A 24,547-nucleotide genomic window follows, 5' to 3' on the forward strand; every position below is an offset into this window, starting at 1 on the left:
AAATTCAGTCAAAAGTAGGCCGGTGATTCCTCTACATATTTGTTACCTTGCAATTGCCAAACTTTTAAAGGAGCCATTTCATTGGTGCTCTCCACAAGATGTTTTCTGAGTTCCTTCAACTGTCCCTTCAGGTCAGGGTGCAGGTCTCTGAAAGAAACATAAAATCAGTCCTTTAACATGTCTTTTCTTTCTCAAAGCACACGTAGAAGTTGGCTCCAACTTTATATTCATGATTTTCCCCTTAGCAATAAGTAAATTCCTACAATAAAGGGAAAATATTAGAGCAGAATTATTTTTCTTAAAAAATAAGTTAATACAGAAAATGATCATCTTTTAAACCATAAAATTTACAAATTAAAAAATGAATCACTGGGGCGCCTGGGTGGCACAGTCGGTTAAGCGTCCGACTTCAGCCAGGTCACGACCTCGCGGTCTATGAGTTCGAGCCCCGCGTCAGGCTCTGGGCTGATGGCTCAGAGCCTGGAGCCTGTTTCCGATTCTGTGTCTCCCTCTCTCTCTGCCCCTCCCCCGTTCATGCTCTGTCTCTCTCTGTCCCAAAAATAAATAAACGTTGAAAAAAAAAAAAAAAATGAATCACCACTACAGTGATTCTCTATGTCAGGGAGAGGGAATGGGACTGAGAGTGGGGACAAAGGGGACCCCAAGTCTACCTGTAGTGTTTTACCATTTCTTTCAAGTAAAAGAAGGCATGTGTTGGAAAAAAACTTCATAAATAGTTCTTTGAAACAGAAAAGCATGTACAATTACAACCATCAATTCTGGGTGATGAGCACATGCGTATGTTCTATTATTTTCCACACTTTCCTCAATCTTTTTAAATTCTCAAAATAAAACTGGAAATACAATGCTGCCAGTCCCAAGATGGCTTTCAGCTACATGCCCATAAATCCTTCCATCACATGAATAATACAACTTAAGTTAACCAAGAGCACTGGGTTTCACTTAGTTTTATCTTGAAATACGGTGCATTCTATTTAAAGCTAGTAAAACAGAAGTTATCAGAGGCAGATATGTATCGTTTAGATCAGACAACAGATGGCTTGTTGAGTAATTCTGTTCTTTTAAATGCTAGCAACTAAAAATTTCTTAAATGCCACATACAGAAAGTAAAATATTTACTCAGATCCTTCACCTTCCAACCAATCCATTTCCAATCAGTTACTACAACGTCTTCTTCATGATGATCATATCCGAAAATGGTCCCATTATTCTAGATAGCTAAATAACTATTCCGAATGTGCAAAACGGAAAACGTCTTTAATATGCTACATACTACCTTTGTCTCTAAATACATAAGATCATAATGCTATCCAAAAATCAAACATAAAAAACATGAATATGAAAAAATATTCTGGAAAGCTGGGTCCAATAAAAATGAAACCTGACTGCATACTAATGAAGCCAAAATGATGTTAAATACAATGAAACATTCATATGCATGGGATGGACTCAACATGTCCACAGAAATTCAACATGAATGGAGTCATCTTTGCTAACCTGTTAGTCTGGTTAAGTCATTTCACTGGGCCCAATGTTAAAGTTCAAGTATGTGAAACTGGCCTACACATACTTCTTCATGATCTTTCCTTTACAAAAAACAAACGAACAAAGAAAAACGAGAAAACGCCACTGTAGATGTCCTAATTAAGATTTCCAGATAAAGCAGAAGTCCGGGCTCTGAACAATTGTCAAAGTATAATAGAAACAACTACAACATTTAAAGTGACTACTAAGAAGAATTTTCAGTCATAAATTTCTCTGAAACTTTCATAAAATGGCTATGAAATTTTCTTCAAGAAAACATCTCTATCCTCTTTCATATAAAGTGAAATCTAGGGAGCCTGGATGGCTCAGTTGATTGAACGTCCAACTTTGGCTCAGGTCATGATCTTGCTGTTTTGTGAGTTTGAGCCCCGTGTCAGGCTCTGAGCTGTCAGCAGAGATTTATCTGTGTCTCCCCCCCTCTCCGCCTCTCCCCCACTCTTACTCTGTCTCTCTGAAAAATAAATAAAGATTAAAAAAATAAAGTGAAATCTAATATATATTTCAACTAAACGTGTATAAGATCTACTGCACCTCTTTTGCATTGTTTCAGACTATGTTTAGCTTAAGTAAATAGCTATGACCTTTTAAAATACTTTGTCGATTTTCTTGGGAAAAATTGGGTGAAAAAATTAGATGTCTCCTTTTATGTGTAACTTTATGTCATCAAATGCAAGGCCCAGAAAAGAAAATCAACTAACGCCATAGGCAGGAAGCCATAATATCATTTAACAATAATGTGCTTCGAAGTATGGAAAGAGCCCAAATGTCCATCGATGGATGAATGGATAAAGAAGATGTGGTACATATATACAATGGAGTATTACTCGGCAATCAAAAAGAATAAAATCTTGCCATCTGCAACTACATGGATGGAACTGGAGGGTGTTATGCTAAGCAAAATTAGTCAGAGAAAGACAAATATCATGACTTCACTCATATGAAGACTTTAAGTTACAAAACAGATGAATATAAGGGAAGGGAAGCAAAAATAATATAAAAACAGGGAGGGGGATGAAACATAAGAGACTCTTAAATATGGAAAACAAACAGAGTGTTACTGGAGAGGTTGTGGGAGGGAGGGGGCACTAAGGAATCTACTCCTGAAATCATTGTTGTACTATATGCTAACTAACTTGGATATAAATTTTTAAAATAAATAAAATTTAAATAAATTAATTAAAATTAAAAAAACAAAAAATGTGCTTCAGATGTCTGGAAATCATGAACTATACAGTAAATTAAGTGGTAATTGCTTCCTATCAGGTTACATATATAAAGCACTACTGAGAGATCTGTAACTCAGACAGTAATGAGAAAGATGATACCTACAATGCAAGGAAGCTTGGAAGTTTAAAAGAATAAGGGCATTTCCCCCAAAAATATACATACCTTAATTTTCCAAAGAGGAATCCCTGAACTTCATCAATAGGATCATTCTCACCAATCACTGTAGCATTTACCTCCGTTCCTATAAAAGCACAAGCAAATACATGTCTAATCATTCAGACAGGAAATAAAAATGTTATTAACTTCATAAAATTTGAATAATGTAAAACAAATTAGAAACACCTGAAATTACAATACTACTTAAAACACTGAATACCTCAATGACCCTTTTGTAGAGTGTTTTTTTTTTTTAAACAGACAGAATACATGTGTTTTTCAATGTATCCTGTGTTCCTGGATATAGTAAGAATGTATTTTTCCCTTGAACTTTGGAAAATTTTACATGTTAAAAATCCCAAAAGCTCAAAATTAATACCTCTAAAATTATGAACAGTGGGTTTTTCAGTATCAAAATTCTAAAGAACTTCCAATTAAGCAACTTAATCCTAAATATAATTATTGGTAACAGAATGTTGAGGCTATCCTCCATTTACCCAAACCAACCGTCTTTATCTTTAAAATAAGCTCACACACTGGGTGTTGTATGGAAACCAATTTGACAATAAATTTCATATATTAAAAAAAAATAAAAATAAAAATAAAATAAGCTCACAAGGAATAGAAAGACTGCACATAAAACTTGTGTGGTTGAAATAATAAATTCAAAACCCTAGAGTAGTACAATAAGTATTCCAAGTGCGGAAAATAATCAAAAACACAAAATTGTTCATTAAGATAGTTTAGGACTTCACTCTGGGTCACAAATTAATGGCTATTTGTGAATTACACATCATCAATAACAACAGCTACAATTATTGACCTTTTTGTGCAAAAAACTATGCTACATTCTTTACCTATACATCTCATTTTCTCTTCACAAATACTTTAGGAGGCACATGCCATTATCTGCACTTTACAGACAGAAAATTTAGGACCTACAAAATTTGCTTCACATCACCCAACTCACAGGTAACAGGACCAGAATTCAAACACAGGTTCATCATGCTCCTAAATCTATTCTTTTACATTAAGGAAATAAATTCCCCTTAACTCACATTTAAGGAAAAGAAAACACATTGGTCTTAATTCACAAATTCACCTTTCACCTGAGTATCATCCTTGGCCTTGTACTCAGTGCTCTTAATTGCCAACTCCACACCATAGCCAGAGAGGTAAACAGGTTCCTTCCTCGGATTCTGCAAGCAGAGTAAGTATTCCACCATTAACACCTGGCTTCTTAAATGTCACAATGAACATGACATGAACATGTTAACATCACACAGCCACCACCTAGGATTATGCATTCAAAATATAGCTAAAACTTCCACGGGAATCTCAGCCTCCTTTAGATTTTGTATCCTGCCACAAGTATGGGAATGGGAATTCCAAAGCAGAGGCAAAACCAGATGAAGGGACAGTGACAGGGCAGAAGTAACCAAACCACGTGAAGAAATAGAGAAAAAGAAAAGGAAATTCCAGAACTTACAAAGCAGGGTTGGAATACCGATGAGGTTTCAAACCCAGAAGTACTTTGATAGGACTATGTGTGTGTGATGTATTCATTTTTTATTGAATTTAAATGTCTTCAAAAAAAAAAAAAAGTCTTCAGGTTGGGTTTGGGCTGACCAACTGTCACAGGCTTACCACCATCCTGAATGAGGATGGCGCTTTAGATATTTTAATCTTTAATAACAGCAATATAGCCTGGAAAGCAGTTGTCAAAACTAGGTATTAAAAAAATCTGTTTCAAGGGGTGCCTGGGTGGCTCAGTTGGTTAAGCGTCTGACTTCAGCTCAGGTCATGATCTCACAGTTCGTGGGTTTGAGCCCCGCGTCAGGCTCTGTGCTGACAGCTCAGAGCCTGGAGTCTATTCAGATTCTATGTCTCCCCCTCTCTCTGTCCCTCCCGTTTGCACTCTGTCTCGCTCTCTCAAAAATAAATAAACGTTAAAAATTTTTTTTTAAAAATCTGTTTCTGTTCATACAAATTTTCATTTAAATATTTATTTGGGAGTGCCTGAATGGCTCAGTTGGTTAAGCATCCGACTCTCGGTTTCAGCTCAGGTCATAATCTCACAGTTCATGAGTTCAAGCCCCATGTTTGGCTCCAAGCTGAGAGCACAGAGCCTGCTTGGGATTCTCTCTCTCCCCCTCTCTCTCTGCCCCTCCCCTGCTTGTGCACGCTCTCCCTCTCTCCCTCTGTCTCTCCTAATAAATAAACTTAAAAAAATATTTTGTTAATATATATTTTGCTTATAGGGACTTACCACACAATTTTACTGAGCTTATTATGACACAGAAACTTTAAAAGCAAATATGTTTACATATAAATATGTTAATTGCTAAATGTTACAAAAGACTTTAAAAACTTAATTTTAGTCAATTCTGCTTGTTTTTATGCCTTTAGAAATCCTCCCTTTTACATCAAATGAAAAGATTCCGAATGGAAAAAAAATTTTTTTGGAAAGGAATTCAAGAATCAGTTCCATAGTATGATGATTATATTAAATCTAGAAAATATAATTTACATGTTTCATTTTTAAGTAGAATGTACACTTTATTAAGCCATTTTTTAAGCATAATTATTTCCTATTTCTTCAGACTGGCAAGCAAAGTACCTCCTATGTGCAAATAACAGATATGATGAAAAGTAGATCAAATAATTTTATAAAGGGGGGATATTATTAGCTTATGTGCCAAGGTCATGCAGGGCAAATCAAGATTTTTAACAGCTATAAGGGGCACCTGGGTGGCTCAGTTGGTTAGGAGTCCAACTTCAGTCATGATCTCACAGCTCATGGGTGTGAGCCCTATGTTCCAGCTCTGTGGAGCCTGTTTCAGATTCTGTGTCTCCTTCTCTCTCTACCCCGCCCCCAATTGTGCTGTCTCTCTCTCTCAAAAATGAATAAACGTTAAAAAAAATTTTTTTAAGTTTTATATATATATATATATATATATATATATATATATACACACACACACACACACACACACACACAATACATACATAAGTCAATACTTACAAGTATATAATGTCTGAGTACATAATTGATTTTGCCTGCATTGTTTTTTGATATAAGTTGGCGGTGGAAATTATAAAATTCCTCATAACCAATCTCAGAGTAGAAAATGACCACTGGGCTCTCAGGATTAGATGATAGATATCTGTGATCTCCTTTGAACAATAAAGGTTTGGGCCTGAAAATAAATATTAGAAGCTTAATTTTTTTCTGGTTTTTATTTTAATTCCAGTTAGCTAAAATACAGAGTTACGTTAGTTTGAGGTGTACAGTATAGTAATTCAACAATTCCATAATCACTTAGGGCTCATCACAAGTGCACCGCCAATCCCCATCACCTATTTCACCCATCCTCTTAAACTTAAAAAAAGTTCTTAAAAATTAAAAATGGTACAAGATGTAGCTACAGCAGCAATAATTTAAATAAAGATTATAAGTATCTTAATGCAAAGAGTATTGGGGTGCCTGGGCGGCTCAGTCAGTTAAGCGTCCAACTTCGGCTCAGGTCATGATCTCACAGTTCATGAGTTTGAGCCCTGCATCAGGCTCTGTGCTGACAGCTCAGAGCCTGAAGCCTGATTCTGTATCTCCCTCTCTCTCTGCCCCTCTCCCACCCACACTCTGTTTCTCTCTCTCTCAAAAATAAATAAACATTAAAAAAAAATTTAAAAACAGAGTATCAAAACAGTTTTCAGTCAGTAAGAACACTGTCAAATATGAGTCTTATTCATGACTAAAAATAATAAAAGCACATCATACTAACCGTAAAATGCAGACTTTGATTAGTAATTGTTACCAATTCCTAGAGAAGGATGAAAGGCAGAAAAAGGATACATATCCACATCCCATAGTACTAAGGCTTTATTATGCTATTCTACTATATAAATAGATTATCCTTCTATCTGAAAACATAAGCACAAATAACGTGAAAAGGCAGGATGATTTTAAGCATGTAACTGGCCAACCACAGCATCTCCCTCCTCTATCATTTTTACTACTATGATCTTCCTACTAAATGATTTAATATTTAAGTTTCCCTCATAAATTTTTAAACTTGTCCCTCAAAATAAATTCCCTAATATCAGCATCAAGATATCAATAGATCTTACTGCACAGACTTTATGACTTGCCATTCCTTTTACAATAAACTATTTCTTAATAAACTGTTCCACAGAAGGTAAAGAGATAGAAGTAAGGATATTCACTATAGCCTTATCACAATAACAAACAAAAAAATAGGAAACAACTTTTAAAACTATCAGTAAAAAACTATGAGACATTCTTACATAAGCTATTTTTCATGCATTAAAAATAATGAGGTACACATACATGTACTAGTGGGAAGAAGCCTCTTGTAAAAATAAACCTACCTACGTGTATAAATCTATAACCACAGAAAAAAGCCTAAAACATGATGACAAACCATTAAAAATAGTTACCACCTCTCAGAAGAGGAGACACCATCATTCTTTTCTTTATAAATGTCTGCATTATTGTTTTAACAAGTTAGAGTTTTTTAAATCAATTAATTTTGTTTACCCCAAGGGAGTACCACTTTACCATGCAAGCCATTCTCCAATGTCCATTCCTCGGCCTGGACATAGCTGGAACACGTACCCCATTTTCTGGTTGTCATTCTAAGTAAAAAGCTCTCCCGCCATTTAACGGGCAGAGAACAAGTGCTGGGAAGAGTACCTCACTAAAGAGCTACCCTACCTGAAATGCCCTTAGGCCTCTGGTAGAGCAGAGCAACACCACAGAGAGGTCAGTTATCCAATTTAAAACGGCATTACAGAGAAGGTACAATGGGGTTACTGCCATAGCCAGACAGCAAGAGACACCTGTTATATCTGTCCACCAAAGGAAACCTACCTTTAAGCAAAAAGCCAGCCCATTAAATTACCAACTTAATATTCAAATTAAGCTTGTTGTTATCTTTTAAATAGTCTCCTTCGTCTGAAACTAGTAATACTCTGAGAGATCATTATCATTAATATCATTACTTCAGGCACTGGTTTAATACACAGGGTATTCTTTACTACACTAATGACAAAGCCTATGTAATCTCACAGAGAGTCATCACTAAATAATAACAGGAACATAAAGTACTCTTATTATCTCTATTTCAAAGTGAGGTAGGAAAGAAAGGTTAAGTAATTTGCCTAAGTTTACAAAACTATTTTAAGTGATAGAGCTGGGATTCAAATCTAGTTGGTCTGATTCCAGAATCCACACTCTAAACCACTGTATCTACAGACCACAAAACCTGTAAGAAATTTGAAGGGTGGGCTTGATATGGAAGAAAGCACAATGAAATACAGTATGTGTGAAGAAACACAATTTACCTTTCAGACGCTGTGAGGAGAAGAGTCTCAAGGGTGTCAAAATCACAAGTCTTCTTTCCATGCACAGAGAAAAAAGAATTACATCCTTCTGGTGGAGGCTCATCAGCTGCTATCTGCCATTTAAGACACAAGACACTCTCGTCATGATTTCTAACCACAGACGAGTAAGGACATGAATACTCTAAACAGGTAATTAGATGATAATAAAATAACATCAACAAAAAGGAAAATCAACATCTACTGAACTCCTACAATGTGACAGAAAGAGTTTTTCATGTCACTGTTTCTCACATATTATTTCATCTAGCTCCTCCCAATATCACCGCATGAGGTTGGTATTCATACCAGCCCCAAAACAGAACTTTAAAATTCTACCTCAGAACAGAACAAAAGATATCCAGGGAATACGGTATGTACCTTAAAGAAAACCAAGCTTACAAATACCAATTTTAAGCATCAAAATGTAACTACACAATCCCTATTAAGTATATTAAGTCCATATCCATACATTAAGTACAATATGCAGATTAACTTGAAGGCTCTCTCTGAAATAGATAGAATGACATAGACTCTAAAAAAAAAAAAAAAAAAAGGAAACAACTGGACCAAAAAAAAGAGTATAGATGGAAGGTAAAATTATCTACGAAGCACAGTAAGCTAGATATTCCAGGGAAAGGCTGAAGGAGACAGGAGTTTATGTTCGGAGTGAAATGCATGAACACCAATGCACAATGAGACAAGTCAATCTGCAGCTTTAATGAGAGACGCTGAGAAGACTAAGTATAAAGAGATGGGAAAAGAAAGGATATAATGACAAGCACTGGTGTGTGCACTGATGTAATTTATGTAATACGTTAATATTGTCCTTTTCTATAGACATAAGAAAAATAATTCAGAGGTGGAAAAATGGTAAACTTGCTATGAAAAATTGATATTAAAACTTTTCATTACATTCTTCATTTTTTGGTAAATTACTATAAAAACTTACAAACACAAAAAAATAAGAAAGAACAGCACTTTAGCTGCTCTCAACTCTCTAAACTCATAAGCCTGGAGTCCTGCTAAGACAGGACCCCACTGTAAGGAGAAACTGCTCAGGGTGCCATAAAATTTGAATAGCACAGAGATATAGAGACAACTAAAGAGAAAATCCAATGAAAGTGCAGGAGAGGAACAAAGGAAATCTCAAAAACCAAACAACCATGTTTTTTTAAAGCCACCGTATCTTTTTCACACTACATAAAATCAACAGAAGAGGGAGCCATCAGGTCATGATCTCACAGTCCGTGAGATGGAGCCCTGCGCTGGGTTCTGTGCTGACAGCTCAGAGCCTGGAGCCTGTTTCAGATTCTGTGTCTCCTCTCTTCCCCACCCCCCCCCCCACACCCCACACACACACACACTCTGTCTCTCTCTCTCAAAAGTAAACATTAAAAAAAAAAAAAAAAAAAGAAGAGGGAGCCATGCCAGCCTTTTAAAGTTAAGAAAACCGTGGGTGCCTGGGTAGGTCAGTTGGTTATAAGCATCCTACTCTTGAGCTCAGCTCAGGTCTTGATCTCTGGGTCATGAGTTCAAGCCCTGCCTCTGGATCCAGCTGCCAATTTGCAGGGAACAGAGGACAGAGAAAAAGTTGAACTGTATCATGAGTATCTGATCAATAATACAGACTGTGAAAAAATTTATAGGGCAAACAGTGTATGTTATTCAAAGAAAAGAAAGCGCTAGAACTAGAACCTGTAAATTTAGGGCCACACCCCCAAAAAATTATCAAAATTTTCAAAACTCAGCAAGACTGAATTCTATCGTGTGGAGATGCACTCTTGGGCAGTAAAACGATAAAGAAACACTGCAAGTCATTCCAACAAAGGTTAAGAAAGTAGTTCTTTTTGGCTGGCGAGAGGCAGCTGTCATGAGAACAGAGCACAAAGGCTGCCAGTGGCCCTGGCAAAGTTCTACTTCATGACCTGGGCGAAAGTTACAAGTGTTCCTTGTGAATGATTTTCTGTGTCTGTTTTACTTTATAATAAAATAGTGATCTTAAAATTAACATTTCTTTCACATCAAATATATGATGGGTGTATGCTCATCTTTGATTCTCTTACTTTTTTTTTTAAGGAGTCTGTTCAACTCAAAATCCAACAAGATCCACACATTGCATTAAGCTGACATATATTTTAAGTCTCTCTTGAAGCTCTTCCTTACCTCTTTCCTTATATTTGTTGAAGAAATCAAATTATTTTTACTACAAAGTTTTCTACATTCCAGATTTTCCTGTTACCCCTCTGATATTGCTTCATATTTCTTATCCCCTGTATTTCCTATGAACAGCTTTTACATTCTACAGGCTGTGATCAGATTCACGGTCAAATGGTTTAGCAAGACTATTACCCCTACGCCGTGTTGTATAAATGAAGTCTCATAGTTTTGTTTTTGTGTGGATATTTTTTCTTAAATGAAAGTAAATGCAAATTATATAATTAAAAAATCTGAGATCTGAAGATTTAGTTTCAGTTTTGCTTTCTATTTATAAACATCATAAATCCTCATAAATTTCAGGCAGAAAAGTTACAGCTCTGTAACACAATGCCAGGATAACTGCAATACAAACAATCATCATGTTATACAACCCCTAAAAAATACCATTATCTTGTAAGCACTGACTGAACTTACCTGCTGGAAGGCTTGAATTGTAGCCGAGTAGGAATGAAGGGATAGACAAAATTTCAACAAATTCTGCTGCAGAGGTGACAGAAACTGAAAGGCAGTTTCCAATATTGCGTGATAATAGGAATAATCAGTACCTGCCAAGAAAGAACATTAACCAAAATAATTATCTACAGGTAGGCATATCCAAATAAGATAGTTCATACAGTATAAAGCTATGTGTTACAAAGGTATATGATAGCAAAATCTTACCACTATCCTTCCTGAACTGTTGTCAAATGCTTAGAATTCCCTGGAGTACACAAATTAATTGGAATCTTCCTCTCTCTCTCTTTTTTTTTAAAGTTTTATTCATTTAAGTGATCTCTACACCCAACATCGGGCCTGAACTCATGACCCTGAGATCAAATGTCAGATGCTCTACCAATTGAGCCAGCCAGGCACCCCTCTCTTCTTCTCTTTGTTCACACTATTCCCTCTACCTGGATTGTAACTGCCCCACTTACCTGGATAACTAACTCCTACCTACCTCCACAGGAAGAATTCAGCTAGGACATCACCTACTTTGCAAAGTCACTCCCAAACCCTACCTCATGCCTCACTGGACCAAGTACATCTCTTCTTTAGTCCCGTATTTCTCTGCTAATATCACACAAAAGAGATTCAGACTTGACTTTTAAAATTTGTATTATTTTTCAAAAAAATCCAACAGTTGAGACTCAATTCAGTTAAATACTAATAGCAGTCACATTGTTTTCACACATTTCCTTTTCAGCAAGGCCTGTCAAGGTTTTAGCTACCTGTGTATTGGCATCTTTGACTAGTAATGTTTATACTCTATTGAATTACAAAATGTGAATGCACATTATAAACCGTAAATAAGCAACACAGTTTACACTGTCATTAATTTGACACCCTGACACTCGTAGGTATATGGTATAGGTGGCTGGCAGGCAGAACAGGCAACATTTTGGATGGTATTAGTTAATGATAACAAACCTAATAGATAATAGATCAGTTGTATAATTAGATCAGTTATATAATTAGTTCATTAACAAAAGAAAAAGTAACCAAATCTGATGGTGATTAAGTTAACACTAAATGATTTTTGAGTGAATTTGACTTCTACACAATATTTCTATAGCACTTCTAATAAAACAACACAAAAGAAAAACAAGAGGGGAAAAGAAATCATAGGTAGTACTTCCAGGCAAAGTTATAAACTTTGCTTCAAGGGGCACCTGGGTGGCTCAGTCAGTTAAGTGTCCAACTTCGGCTCAGGTCATGATCTCACGGTTTGTGAGTTCGAGCCCCGCATTAGGCTCTGTGCTGACAGCTCAGAGCCTGGAGCCTACTTCAGATTCTGTGTCTCCTTCTCTCTCTGCCCCTCCCCCGCTCATGCTCTGTCTCTCTCAAAAAAAAAAAATTTTTAGAAATATTTTTCAAATAAAAAATAATAAACTTTGCTTCAAAAGTATTACTTTGTGTTGGCTCTGCTGGCTACCATCACAACTCTAGTCATTAAAGATAAAAGTGTTTTCCATTAATTGCAAAGCCATACATACTGTGAAAGAGACCATTTTTTTTCCTAATATTTTCGCAGATACCAAAGTCAAAGAAGCATCTGCTTCAATTTTACCGTGATGATCAGATGATCCAATATTTTGGCTGGCTTCTACAAAATTCCAAAATTTCTCTTGACTGTCTTCCGCTAAAAACTCACTGGGAGAAAAGGGGGGAAATATCAGAAATGAAACAACTTAATAAAATCTTCTAATATAGGTTACATTTCTAAGAGAGTAAAAATAGGTTTTTAAGTGTCCAAATGTCAACAGTTTGGCTTTTACTTTATATTATACACAAGCATGTGCAATATATATTCTAACGATAACTCTTACTGGCTTAACCATTAATAACTAATTAGCTTAGTAGCTTATTCACTTATTCATATTAATAGCTTAATATGTATCCCTTAAGAAACCTAAAATCACAATGTTGTAACAGGGAAGTCCCAATATAAATAAAGCCTATGAAACCCCATTTGTGAAAAAGCTGTCCGCAGTGGAAGTAGAATTAACAACTGATAACTGTGGTACCAGTTCTGCTCACTTATTTTCTGAAAGACCTTACAAAGAACAAAAAATGTTTTGCCTAAGGTCCTCTCCCAAGGAAAACATGAACCCTAGAAAATTTTCTAGGAGACTAAAGGCAGCATGTTCTAATCTTTTAACATCCCTAAATCCAAATTTCAAGATCACCAAATTTCAGTTTAAAGTTAGCACTGATCTAAAAAAAAACCAGGTCTTAGAACTTAATGCCACCTTAATTTTTCTTGACTTTACTCTACAGACCTAAAATAAAGGCCATTCTAAATTTCCCTTCATTCAAGAGTCTAAAATCCCTAAAAGAAAATGTGTTTACTAACTGAATGATTCATGTAAATTGGTTATCTTCTCCTCCGAGACATAATACTAACATAGTGGTGATCTCTCACTGTCTTAAAGCAAACTACACATCTGATCTCAGCTTACCTAGCCAAAGGAAGGCTTTCCCATTACTTGTCAACACTGGGGTGTACAACTCTCACTCTACTCCACAGCTAGACACAGAAATATGGGAAAAATAAGAAACATTTCCTGGTAATACACAGCCTCTCTGAAACTAGGTTTCTGAAAATACCCAGTATCATAATGTATTAAATTATTTAGTACCTCCTTGAATGTGGCATTTTTCTAGGCTTTCTAGTAACTGACATAGGCATCATAACAACCTTATAATAACTTATGGCCTAAGAAAACATATACAAAGACAGATTATGATATGCAAATAAACCCTGAATTCATAAATTAAAGCTGCATTCACAAGATATGCCTGAGGTAGTGGGGGAGGGATAATACACTCAAATGTTGTAGTAGTGAGAACAAGGATTCACTGAAACTAAGACCTTCCTGCAAAGGCCATCTGCAAATAAATATATGTTCTTCATATAATTACAGGAAAACTTCTTGAAGTATACTCTTCATCATCCACTGCATAAATAAGTCTTACAACATCTAAGTTTCAAACAATCTTTTGTAATTTTTTTAACATTTATTTATTTATTTTTTTGAGAGACAGAGAAACACAGAGCATGAGCAGGGAAGGGGCAGAGAGGGAGACACAGAATCCAAAGTAGGCTCTAGGCTCTGAGCTGTCAGCACAGAGCCCAATGCAGAGCTTGAACCCATGAACCAAAGTCAAAGTTGGATGCTTAACCAACTGAGCCACCCAGGCGCCTCTCAAACAATCTTAAAAAAATTAATTACTAGATACACTGACCTAATCCAAGAAAGGTAAGACAATAACAAGATTATTATTAAAAGGAATGCTACTACCATTTATGTTTTTTGCTTTTCATTTTAAATTGGTTTTTAGCTTCTTATACCTTTTCCATTGAGTAAAACATCTATAGTTTTTCAGATAAAATTATATGATGTCTAGGATTTGTTGCAAAATATTCCAGCAGGGGAAGGGAGGAAGGTAGTGTGGTGATGGTTACTGGACTTGAGCTGGTAATTGCTAAAACGGGTGACAGGTAGAAGCAGAGCACATTAAATGTACCATTCTACTTAAAAATGTTCTGAAAGATCACAATACAAAGTTTTTAATCTATGGCAAAACAAAACAAAACAAACAAACAAAAAAAACTATATACAACCTGAATGCCCATAAATCTGGTAGTAAACTTGTTTTCTAGATTTCCAAAGTTATTGTTGGCGATCAGAATTGGTCTTCCTTCCATACAAAACTAGAAAAGGGAAGGGAAATAGGGGCGCCTGGGTGGCTCAGTTGGTTAAGCATCCGACTTTGGCTCAGGTCATGATCTCGCAGTTTGTGAGTTCAAGTCCCACGTCGGGCTCTGTGCTGACAGCTCAGAGCCTGAAGCCTGCTTCATATTCTGTGTCTCCCCCTCTCTCTGTCCTTCCCATGCTCATGCTCTGTCTCTGTCTCTCAATAATAATAAACATTAAAAAAAAATTTTTTTAAAGAAACAAAAGGAAAGGGAAGGGAAATAAATATTTAAGAAGGGCTTACTATGGGGGCGCCCAGGTAGTTCAGTCGGTTAAACGTCCAACTTCAGTTCAGGTCATGATCTCACGGTTCGTGGTTTTGAGCCCCACATCAGGCTTTCTGCTGTCAGTACAGAGCCCACTTTAGATACTCTGTCTCCCCTCCCCCACCCCTCCCCAGCTTGTGCTTGCTCTCTCTCAAAAATAAATACACGTTAAAAAAGATGTAAAAAAGGGGCGCCTGGGTGGCGCAGTCGGTTAAGCGTCCGACTTCAGCCAGGTCACGATCTCGCGGTCCGGGAGTTAGAGCCCCGCGTCGGGCTCTGGGCTGATGGCTCAGAGCCTGGAGCCTGTTTCCAATTCTGTGTCTCCCTCTCTCTCTGCCCCTCGCCCGTTCATGCTCTGTCTCTCTCTGTCCCAAAAATAAATAAACGTTGAAAAAAAAAAATTTTAAAAAGATGTAAAAAGGGGCGCCTGGGTGGCTCAGACGGTTGAGCGTCCAACTTCAGCTCAGGTCATGATCTCGCAGTTTGTGAGTTCGAGCCCCATGTCGGGCTCTGTGCTGACAGCTCAGAGCCTGGAGCCTGCTTCAGATTCTGTGTGTATATGTCTCGATCTCTCTCCCTCTGTCCCTCCTCCACCCACACTCTGTCTCTCTCTCCTTTGGAAATAAATAAACATTTAAAAAAAAATTTTTTTTAAAAGGATGTAAAAAAAAAAAAAAAGGAGGGCTTACTATGTGACAGGCACTGTGCTTGACACATTCACCCATGTCCTTAAATCCTCACAGCCATCCTGACTTACAACCATCTTTAGAATAAAGAAACTGAGGGGCGCCTGGGTGGCGCAGTCGGTTAAGCGTCCGACTTCAGCCAGGTCACGATCTCGCGGTCCGTGAGTTCGAGCCCCGCGTCGGGCTCTGGGCTGATGGCTCAGAGCCTGGAGCCTGTTTCCGATTCTGTGTCTCCCTCTCTCTCTGCCCCTCCCCTGTTCATGCTCTGTCTCTCTCTGTCCCAAAAATAAATAAACGTTGAAAAAAAAAATTAAAAAAAAAAAAAAAAAGAATAAAGAAACTGAAATTCAGACAGGTTATTGATTTGCTTAAGGGCACAGAATTAGCAAATGAAAAATCTGGAGTGTAAACTCAAATCTATTTGATTTATATCTCTACCATGGTACATTCTTGGGCCATTCCACTATCTAGTACTCAATAAATGATTATAAGTTTCAATTTTAATAATAGTACTTTATTTATACAGTATTTCTGTTAGTAACTATGGCTGTTCAAAACATATTCAGAGTTTTACTTCAATTAAACATATATCAATTCATGAACAACCAGAAAGCTACATGTGCTTCATTAGGATCAAGCCAGTCTAAAAATATACACGGGAATATTTTTAGTCCCTAAGCACTAGATGCAAGGAAGGCAAAATATCTGTGGTAGTTGCATGCCTCAATGTGTAGAGAAATATTCTGTCCCTTCACCCTCACCCAGATGGACAGGGCTGTGATTGCCATCAATATCTGCCATGGACCTGGGAGGGAAGACTGGTGGCCTCAGCTAGCTCTGGAGGTAACTATCAAGGATTTCAAATATGTGCAACTTATTTCTGAGTTGCCTAGAAGTCCCATTACCTTGGTTAACTGTCTGCAAATAGCCACACAAGAGGACTAAATAGTCAACCAAAATGGCAAATGGCCAGGAAATTATGAAAAGGGGCAATGTTTGTGAAAGGAAAGTTGGTGAAGGAAGCATTATACATTACTCACTTCACAGAGATCAAAGAAACGGGACAAAATTGATTAATTAAGGCTGACAGTTTTAACATAGTTTTTCAAAAGTCCCATAAGTATACACCATAAGAATCTTCCGAGACAAGGCACAAAAACCGAAAAATTAGTGTGGAGAGTAACTGAGTGTAACTCAGTAAAGAATGTCAAGCAGAATATTATAAGATATCAGTGGTTACAGTGATGTAAATAATCTTATTATTTAGAAAATGATAGTAAATCTCAAACACTTAGATTTATACCAGACAAATCATATAAAATAAGATTGGCGGGGGGGGGGGGGGGGGGGGCATATTTCAGTTGTCAGAGTCCTGGCTCAGGCAGTTTAGATCTCAACAACCTCAGTCACTTCACTTTTACAGCTGCCCTCTATCTAATAAAGTTCTGACACTGGAGGAGCTCAATCCACTTATCAAATTAGTCACTATAACACTGCTAAGAAATGAATGCAGCAGGAATGGGGGGGGGGGCGCATTTTATTGCTGAGAAAAGGGAGGCACAGAGAAGTGACAACCCATGAGGCTTCTCTGCAAGTCAAAACCGGCTCATACTCATCCCACTTTCCCACAGGTCCTCTTATCAATACCAAATGAAGCCGTTTCCTTAGGAGATGCAACTATTCATCAACACAATCATCTTAACAAAATCTCCTCATTCACATTTTTCTAGGATTAAGGGGGAAATGTCAGAAAACCTAATTCTAAATTGAAGGGTACAAAGAAAGGCCAAAGTTAACTGAAGTAATGCAACAGTTCCAATTTCTCGCACTATCAAATTGTGAGATTTACCAACTGCTTGACCTTCAATCTACCTAAATTCATGCTTTAGAACAATTCTCTACCTCTACAAGTCCTAGCTATATAGTATTTCAGATACAATAAAAAGAAGCTTCCCTCTATAAACAAAAATCTGACTAAGAGAGGTGTCTGGTTTTTGTTATAAACACTAACTTGAAGGTACATTCGGAATACAAAATCTCCCAAGAAATCATTGACTATATTGTATTTCACCAATTTTAAGACACTGTTGATGTTAAGGCACATCGTTGTTTTCAATGAAACTCTACAAAGGAAAATGCTACCAATTTTAATTTGTAAGGTAACATCTTGATTTCATCAAAAGGCATCCTAATTTTGGAGATGTTAAAATGTAGAACATGTACACCTTAGATAAAACCCAGCTATGTCCTCAGCTTCCCCTCTGTACTCTTGTTATCCCAAGGTCTTCTTCCGGCTTCTTAGAAGGAGCATTCCCTCCTTCTCCCATCTCACAAAGCTGTCTTCTTTCTCTTTCATTAAACACCTCTTAAAACCTTCTTCAAATAAATAGAAAAATTCCTTTAAGTACGACACCCTCTTCCTTTATTACCACATGTATACCTTTCTTGCAAGATAATTTAACCAATTCAATACATTTGTCCAAAGAAGTCCCTAAGTATCTCTATGAATCATGATTACCCTATGGTACTGACAGCTTCTGTGTTATAACAGCCTCTGACTAGTACACAGCACAGTGCACACTGAAAGAGGTGCTGACTAAATCCATGTGATGATGACAATCTCGCTGCCTAAAAGGCTCCTGAATATTCACTAGCAGATCCTACATTTTTACTCAAACACATGAAAGAAAAAAAAGATGTCTTCTTACCTGACTTCTAACAACAATGGAGTGGAAAACCATTTTGTTGTAAGAGAGGTTGTAATGGCTTTTGAATCTGCCTTTACTGAAGAAAACAGCCATAGTCCAGTGAATACAATCAGAAGTTCCATTTTATAGCAAACTCCTAAAAAAAGGAAAATTTTAAAAAAAGGTTTTGCCACAGGAAATGTTTAAACCTGAATCTTAATACTTAGAGACACAAAATAACATGAGAATTACAGAAATGGAAATGTTTCTGAAATATAACAGCACCTAATATCTCCATAGTTCAACAGATATTTGCTGAGCGACTGATGTAGAACTAAAGCCGTGAAGTTCATGGAATGCTTTCCTATAAAGACTGTACTGCATTTCCTGGGTTGCCTCTACAGAGGTATAAGTCAGTTGGTGGCACAGCAGTTTACACATAATTCTACTTTATGAAGCATGAGAGTAAACAAAGCTTAGATGAAAACGTAAATGATGGGTATTAAATGGTGCCCACCCCCAAAAGTTATGAAGTCCTAATCCCAGCACCTTGAAATGTGAACTTACTTGGAAATAGGATCTTAGCAGAGGTAACCTGGTTAAAATTGGGTCATTAGGGTGAACCTTAACCCAATATCACTGGTGTTAAAAAAAAAAAAAAAAAAAAGGAAAATGTGGACACAGAGACAGGCACACAGCGGGAAGACCATGTGAAGGGACGCTGGGAGAGTGCCAGTGAGGACAGGCACTTGTCGGAACTACACTGCAAACCACGCTGCAAACCACAGAACACCTAGGGCCAGCAGATGCTGGAAGAGGGAAAGAAAGACCCTCCCCTACAGATTTCGGACAGAACATGAGCTGTGACACCATGATTTAGAATGTCTAGCCTCCACAACTGGAAGGCAAGGAACTGCTATTGCCGTAAGCCACACAGTTTGATGCACTGTCACAGCAATCCTAGGAAGCTAACACTTCAATGTAAATGCATAAAACAGTCCCGGAATGAAGGAAAGTTAAACAGGTCCCTATCTACAAAATAAGGAAGCTGGGGTCACTGGTAAATTGGCATGGCCATACAATGCAGGCCTTCCAACCTCCCAGCAGCAATGCCCTTAAGCATGCTGATGTGTCTAGATCATTTCAGAAAAAGGCCTCGAGCTGCAGGGCTTCTATGGTCTGATTTTTCATCTCAGAAGTCTGCTCACAGAACCCTAAGCAGGTTTCTCGTGGGCTATATAAGTCAACATCCAAGTTCTACCCATTTGAATGGGAACCCAAAGGGGCCATGAATCTGTGGGAAACACTATGTCAAAGCTATGCTTGCGCATGCTAATGTCTGGTAAGGCTCACCTCACTCGCCCCAATTCCTCGAGATATTGGCTATAAAAGCTATCGTCTGGGTGACCAGTCACTACCTTCTTTTTACAAAAAGCATTAACATCTGTGCCAACATCCTGCTTCATATATAACACACAATATCTCTAAAGAACAAATGGGCAAAAGCAAAATAAAAGATACCAAATAGAAAAGCTGCTTTTTAAGAGTCTTTAGTTCAGGCACTGCCACCTTAATTGATTTAATCGACTGACAAATTAATATAAACAAATATTAACATCCCATTTATAAATAAGCACTAAAAAAAAAAAAAAAAAAACCCCACAAAATTTGCAAAGACTAGAGCTAACCAAACTAGACCCCCAACACTGAAACCTGCTAGCAGTGATTTTGGGGAGGGGACTTTCAGAATGTAGCAAAAGTTACTGACATTTCCTGCAGAGGAGCAAGCAAGGATGCAAACTTTTAGATACAATTTCAGACCACTCAAAAACTCTTAGACACCCTCCCCTACTGGTCCACAGACTGCAGCCTCAGAATCCTGCTCTGCATGACGGAAAAACATGGTTGGGAAAAAGAGAGAACCGTTTAGAGTTAGGGACTTACTTCAATTACTGACTTTGCTACTTACTAGCAGTTTAACCATAAGCAAGTCCCCTAGTAACATCTCTGGCCCTTCTCCCACACTCTGAAATAGGAATATCAGTATCTACCGCACTTGGACACTGTGAGAATGAAAAAGCCACATGAAAATCACTTCATGAAGTGCCAAGTACTCTAGCAGAATTAACCGTTCTAGTAAAACATGTTCTTATAAGGAAAAGAAACCACCTTCTAAACTATAGAATAAGAACACATCATCGTTACTGCATGGTCTCAAAAAATTGGAAATATATATTCTGTGATTAGGGGGAAAAAATCATCCCCAAAAGTCACAAAACGTCTAAACTGGAGACAGAATATATGAACTACGTTCAAGCAGTACTGTGCTACAGCTATGTTTACAATTTTTCCTGAAGGGGCCTACATGTGCTGTCCCAAAAGAGGTGACCGTGGACAGGAAATTGAAACACTGTCAGTAACCCCAGGCAGGCTTCATGCATAGAGTGGTGAGGGAACTGGAAGTGACAAAAGGTCCCTGAGGAAACATTAGCCATTATCGACCAATTGCTCTGGGCCAAGCACTGTGTCAGGTGCTTTGCATACACCATGACTTCTAGTCCTTCCACACAACTTATCCAGGAGACTGCAGCTCCTGGAGGGTGGTTGCCATGTCTATTTTGTTCACCACAGCAAATAGCACAGCACCTGGCAAACAGCAGATATTCCATAACTATGCTGCATAATGGGTGAAACACTATAATTTCACCTTTAAAAATAAGAAAATGGAAGCTTGGAGAAGCCAAGTAACTTGCCCAAATAATAAATAGCAATGCTTGGAACCCACATCTGCCTGTTTTTAAGTTCTACAATACCATGCTATCTCCCCCGGTTCCCAAGCTTTGGAAGGGTAAGAATTCATACTGTGCAGAACCAAACTAAGCAAAAAGCTTTCTTGTGAGAACCAAGGCAAGTCCAAGGACTTTCTAGGGACAGAGACCTTGGGATACAGGTGGCTGAGAAAGGCACAGTTTCAAACCAAAACCAAGCATGCCAGCCTGAAGCTGGGACCCAAGAGAAGTGACCAACCAGCCTGACAGATCTGTATTCAGGCTGGCTTTGGGGATGGAATGTGAGCTCCTCAAGAGCAGGGAATTTGGGGGGCACCTGGGTGGTTCAGCCCGTTGGGTGACCAACTCTTGATTTCCGCTCAGGTCATGATCTCGCGGTTCGGGAGTTCGAGTCTTGCATTGGGCTCTGGGATCACAGTGAGGAGCCTGCTTGAGATTCTCTCTCTCTCTCTCTCTCTCTCTCTCTCTCTTCCTATGTTCCTCCTCCCCTGCTTGTGCACTCGCACTCTCTCTCTCTCCCTCCCTCCCTCCCTATGTTCCTCCCCTGCTTGTGCTCTCTCTCTCAAAATAAATTAAAAAAAAAAAAAAAAAGCAGGGAATTTTGTTTGTCAGGGTCAAATGCCTAGCATAATGCCTGGAACACAGGAGGTGCTCAGAATGAAATAAACAAAGTCTTCATTAAAGGATGAATGAAAGCAAATAGAAAGAAAGGAGTTTGATACCAAGAGGAAAGATGCTTAGGACTTAAAGATTAAAATGAAAATTCTACGCACCAAGACTTGCCCAGCGTTCCCCTTGAATTGTTCGAAAAACAGAGACAGTTCTTGGGGCAAGGTATAGCACCGCTGGAGGTGACAGAGGAAAGTGGCCACTAAAGAAGAGCTTTCCTACCCAGACCCCGCAGCCTAGATGCAACAGGTAAAACCACAAGAAAAGACTGTTTAGAGAAGCAGAAGTAAGAGCTTCACAGAAGCGGCCTTTTGTTTGAGAATGCCTTCATTTTATGAGAATCTTACACTCCGATCCTAGTGGTCCTTAAATGTTGCTTATAAATATGAACAGTCTAAGAAATAATCGTTGTCAGAATCCCAAGGTGGCACTCCATGATCACAGGCATAATGCTTGTGGCAAAATGGGTAAATTAAAAACATTCTTTAATAAGTCCTAGGCACAAATGTTATATCTGTAAGATCTAGTCTGTGGCCCAGCTTCCTTAGTTCAATGACTATCTCTTGCTCACTGACCTACAGTAAAATTTTGGAAATATTAATAAAAATTGCAGTTTGGCAAACACTTTTCACTTTTTTTTTACATTTATTTATTTTTGAGAGAGACAGACAGAGCACAAGTCGGGGAGGGTCAGAGAGAGGGAGACACAGAATCCGAAGCAGGCTCCAGGCTCTGAGCTGTCAGCACAGAGCCCAACCCGGGACTCGAACTAACTCACTGCAAGATCGTGACCTGAGCCGAAGTTGGATGCTTAACCGACTGAGCCACCCAGGCGCCCCAAACACTTTTCACTTTTTGGAAAAAGAGGCATAAAATTATAAATTACCAACTTTTTCTTTTTCCATTTCTAAACTGAAGATAATAGCTGACAATCTCTTAAAAAACCAACTTGCACCTTGCAAGTTTATAGACAGCCATCTGAGCATCAACATACAAGATTAACAGTGAGAAGAATACTAGGAACGACCCCTCAAGAAATAATTTTACTTCTCAAATAATTAAAGTTAATATGTATTTATAGCTATTAGCAAAACCATTTGCTAATTTTTGATAAAAGTAGTTACTATACATCTGATATGAAAATGATCACAGGTAACTGCAGAAAAAAACCTAAAAGAATTTTCTACATAGTTCAATTTCTTCCCCTCAAGGTAAGCGTGCATTGTACAATTGCCACACAACTATACAAAACAATGTTTATTTCCTTTAATAAAAATGAGTGCCAACTATGTTTGTCTAAAGCAGGTCAAGTGGAAAGGCTACCATCATCCCTTATTTTGTGGCCTTAAATAACTATTTTAAATGTCTTCAAACATCATACTAAAACTGGCTGGCAAGTGCTTGATGAATGTTTCCAATATAGTATCTCACAGTAAGACATAAGACCCCCAGACTTCAAATGAACATAATATGCTAGTTCTCATATCTGGCAAGAAATGCAAAACAATCTAGAGGTTTTGGCCAACGGAGAACAGTTCACATCCATAACTTACTGGCGATGTACGCAGATCTTCTGGCAGGTCCCACACGAAAAGTGAAACCGAATTATCCAATTACCAGCCAACAGATCCTCGTACTTAAATGAAAATGGCAACCAGTATGCATCACCCTGATTCATTTTTGGGAAAAAACAGAAATCTACAAAAAGATCAAGTTGTTCTCCAATCAGAGTCCTGCAAACTGCTGGTTCTCAACCTACTTAGGGTCAGACGTGGTCCAAACTCAAGTTAGGGCACTTCCCCCACCTCCTTCTGCACTTGGGCACACGGATCTCAAAGCTCTTCAGTAAAGACTCAAAAAGGGCTACAAGAGAGTCCGCGGCCACTCTCGCAGAAACTATACTTTGCCCGTAAGACCAGTGAGGGCAACTCGGAGGAGTCACAAATTGGGGGAGGACTAGTACACAGAAGGAGAAACTGAGTCAGGGAAGAAGCGGAAGCTCAAGGTGACCAGGGCACGAGGTCGCCTCACGTCCCAGACCCTGTCCCCGTCCACGAGACCTCCCCACGCCACGCCAGGGGTACCTGTCACCGGCCGCGCAGCCGCGGCACACGCGCCGCTCGCGTCCCCCTTCCTGCCCATGCTGGGGCCACGCTTCGTCCGCGACGATGTCAGCGACAACGCCGGGGCGGGGCGGTGACGGCGGCGGCAGCGGCTGCGCCAGTGAGCGGCCGACACGCGCCTTTCCCGCGGCTCCCCTCACAAGCCGGTCTCGCAAAGCAATAACCCAGCTGCCTACTGCCTTTTTACTTCCGCTTCCTACTGGAGAGAGCCGGAGGACTTCCGGCTACCGAGTCGCGGCTGGGGCAGCCTAGAGCGTCGTGTGGTCGCCATCTTGTATCCGAGGAGTCCCCGGCTCCCTTTTTTCTCTGGCTGTGCAGTGTGGCTGGGAAGAGAGCACTCTTACGGTCTGGGGAGTAGGACTAGGAGCCGACAGCTGAGACCCAAAGCTGTACCAGCTGGTGAAGCCGAATAGGTGTTTCAGCCTTTTTTCCGACCTGGACTTTGGGGAGCTTCAGAAGCTACTTCCTTAAACCCTTATATTAAAAGCACTGCTGCACAACTAAAGCACAAAATTTC

The 24,547-nt window shown here is 38.6% G+C and overlaps 1 protein-coding gene across 2 annotated transcripts in view; it reads right to left on the reverse strand.

The window, feature by feature from the left end:
• UGGT1 (UDP-glucose glycoprotein glucosyltransferase 1) overlaps positions 1-24,218 on the reverse strand; it is a 113,651-nt gene extending 89,433 nt beyond the window's left edge. The window contains exons 1-9 of one of the 2 annotated variants that reach the window (XM_043576427.1): positions 23,992-24,218; positions 18,471-18,606; positions 12,620-12,702; positions 10,987-11,117; positions 8,317-8,429; positions 5,975-6,149; positions 4,052-4,148; positions 2,956-3,034; positions 47-147 (exon numbers count right to left, since the gene is read on the reverse strand). In XM_043576427.1, coding sequence (XP_043432362.1) covers positions 47-147; positions 2,956-3,034; positions 4,052-4,148; positions 5,975-6,149; positions 8,317-8,429; positions 10,987-11,117; positions 12,620-12,702; positions 18,471-18,606; positions 23,992-24,049 — 973 coding nt within the window. In that variant the 5' untranslated portion in view covers positions 24,050-24,218. The remainder of the gene's footprint in view (positions 1-46; positions 148-2,955; positions 3,035-4,051; positions 4,149-5,974; positions 6,150-8,316; positions 8,430-10,986; positions 11,118-12,619; positions 12,703-18,470; positions 18,607-23,991) is intronic. The other variant, XM_043576428.1, reaches the window with a different exon arrangement.
• Between the last annotated feature and the right edge of the window lie 329 nt (positions 24,219-24,547).

The sequence above is a fragment of the Prionailurus bengalensis genome, chromosome C1, assembly GCF_016509475.1.
Source record: "Prionailurus bengalensis isolate Pbe53 chromosome C1, Fcat_Pben_1.1_paternal_pri, whole genome shotgun sequence".
NCBI classification, from domain to species: domain Eukaryota; kingdom Metazoa; phylum Chordata; class Mammalia; order Carnivora; family Felidae; genus Prionailurus; species Prionailurus bengalensis.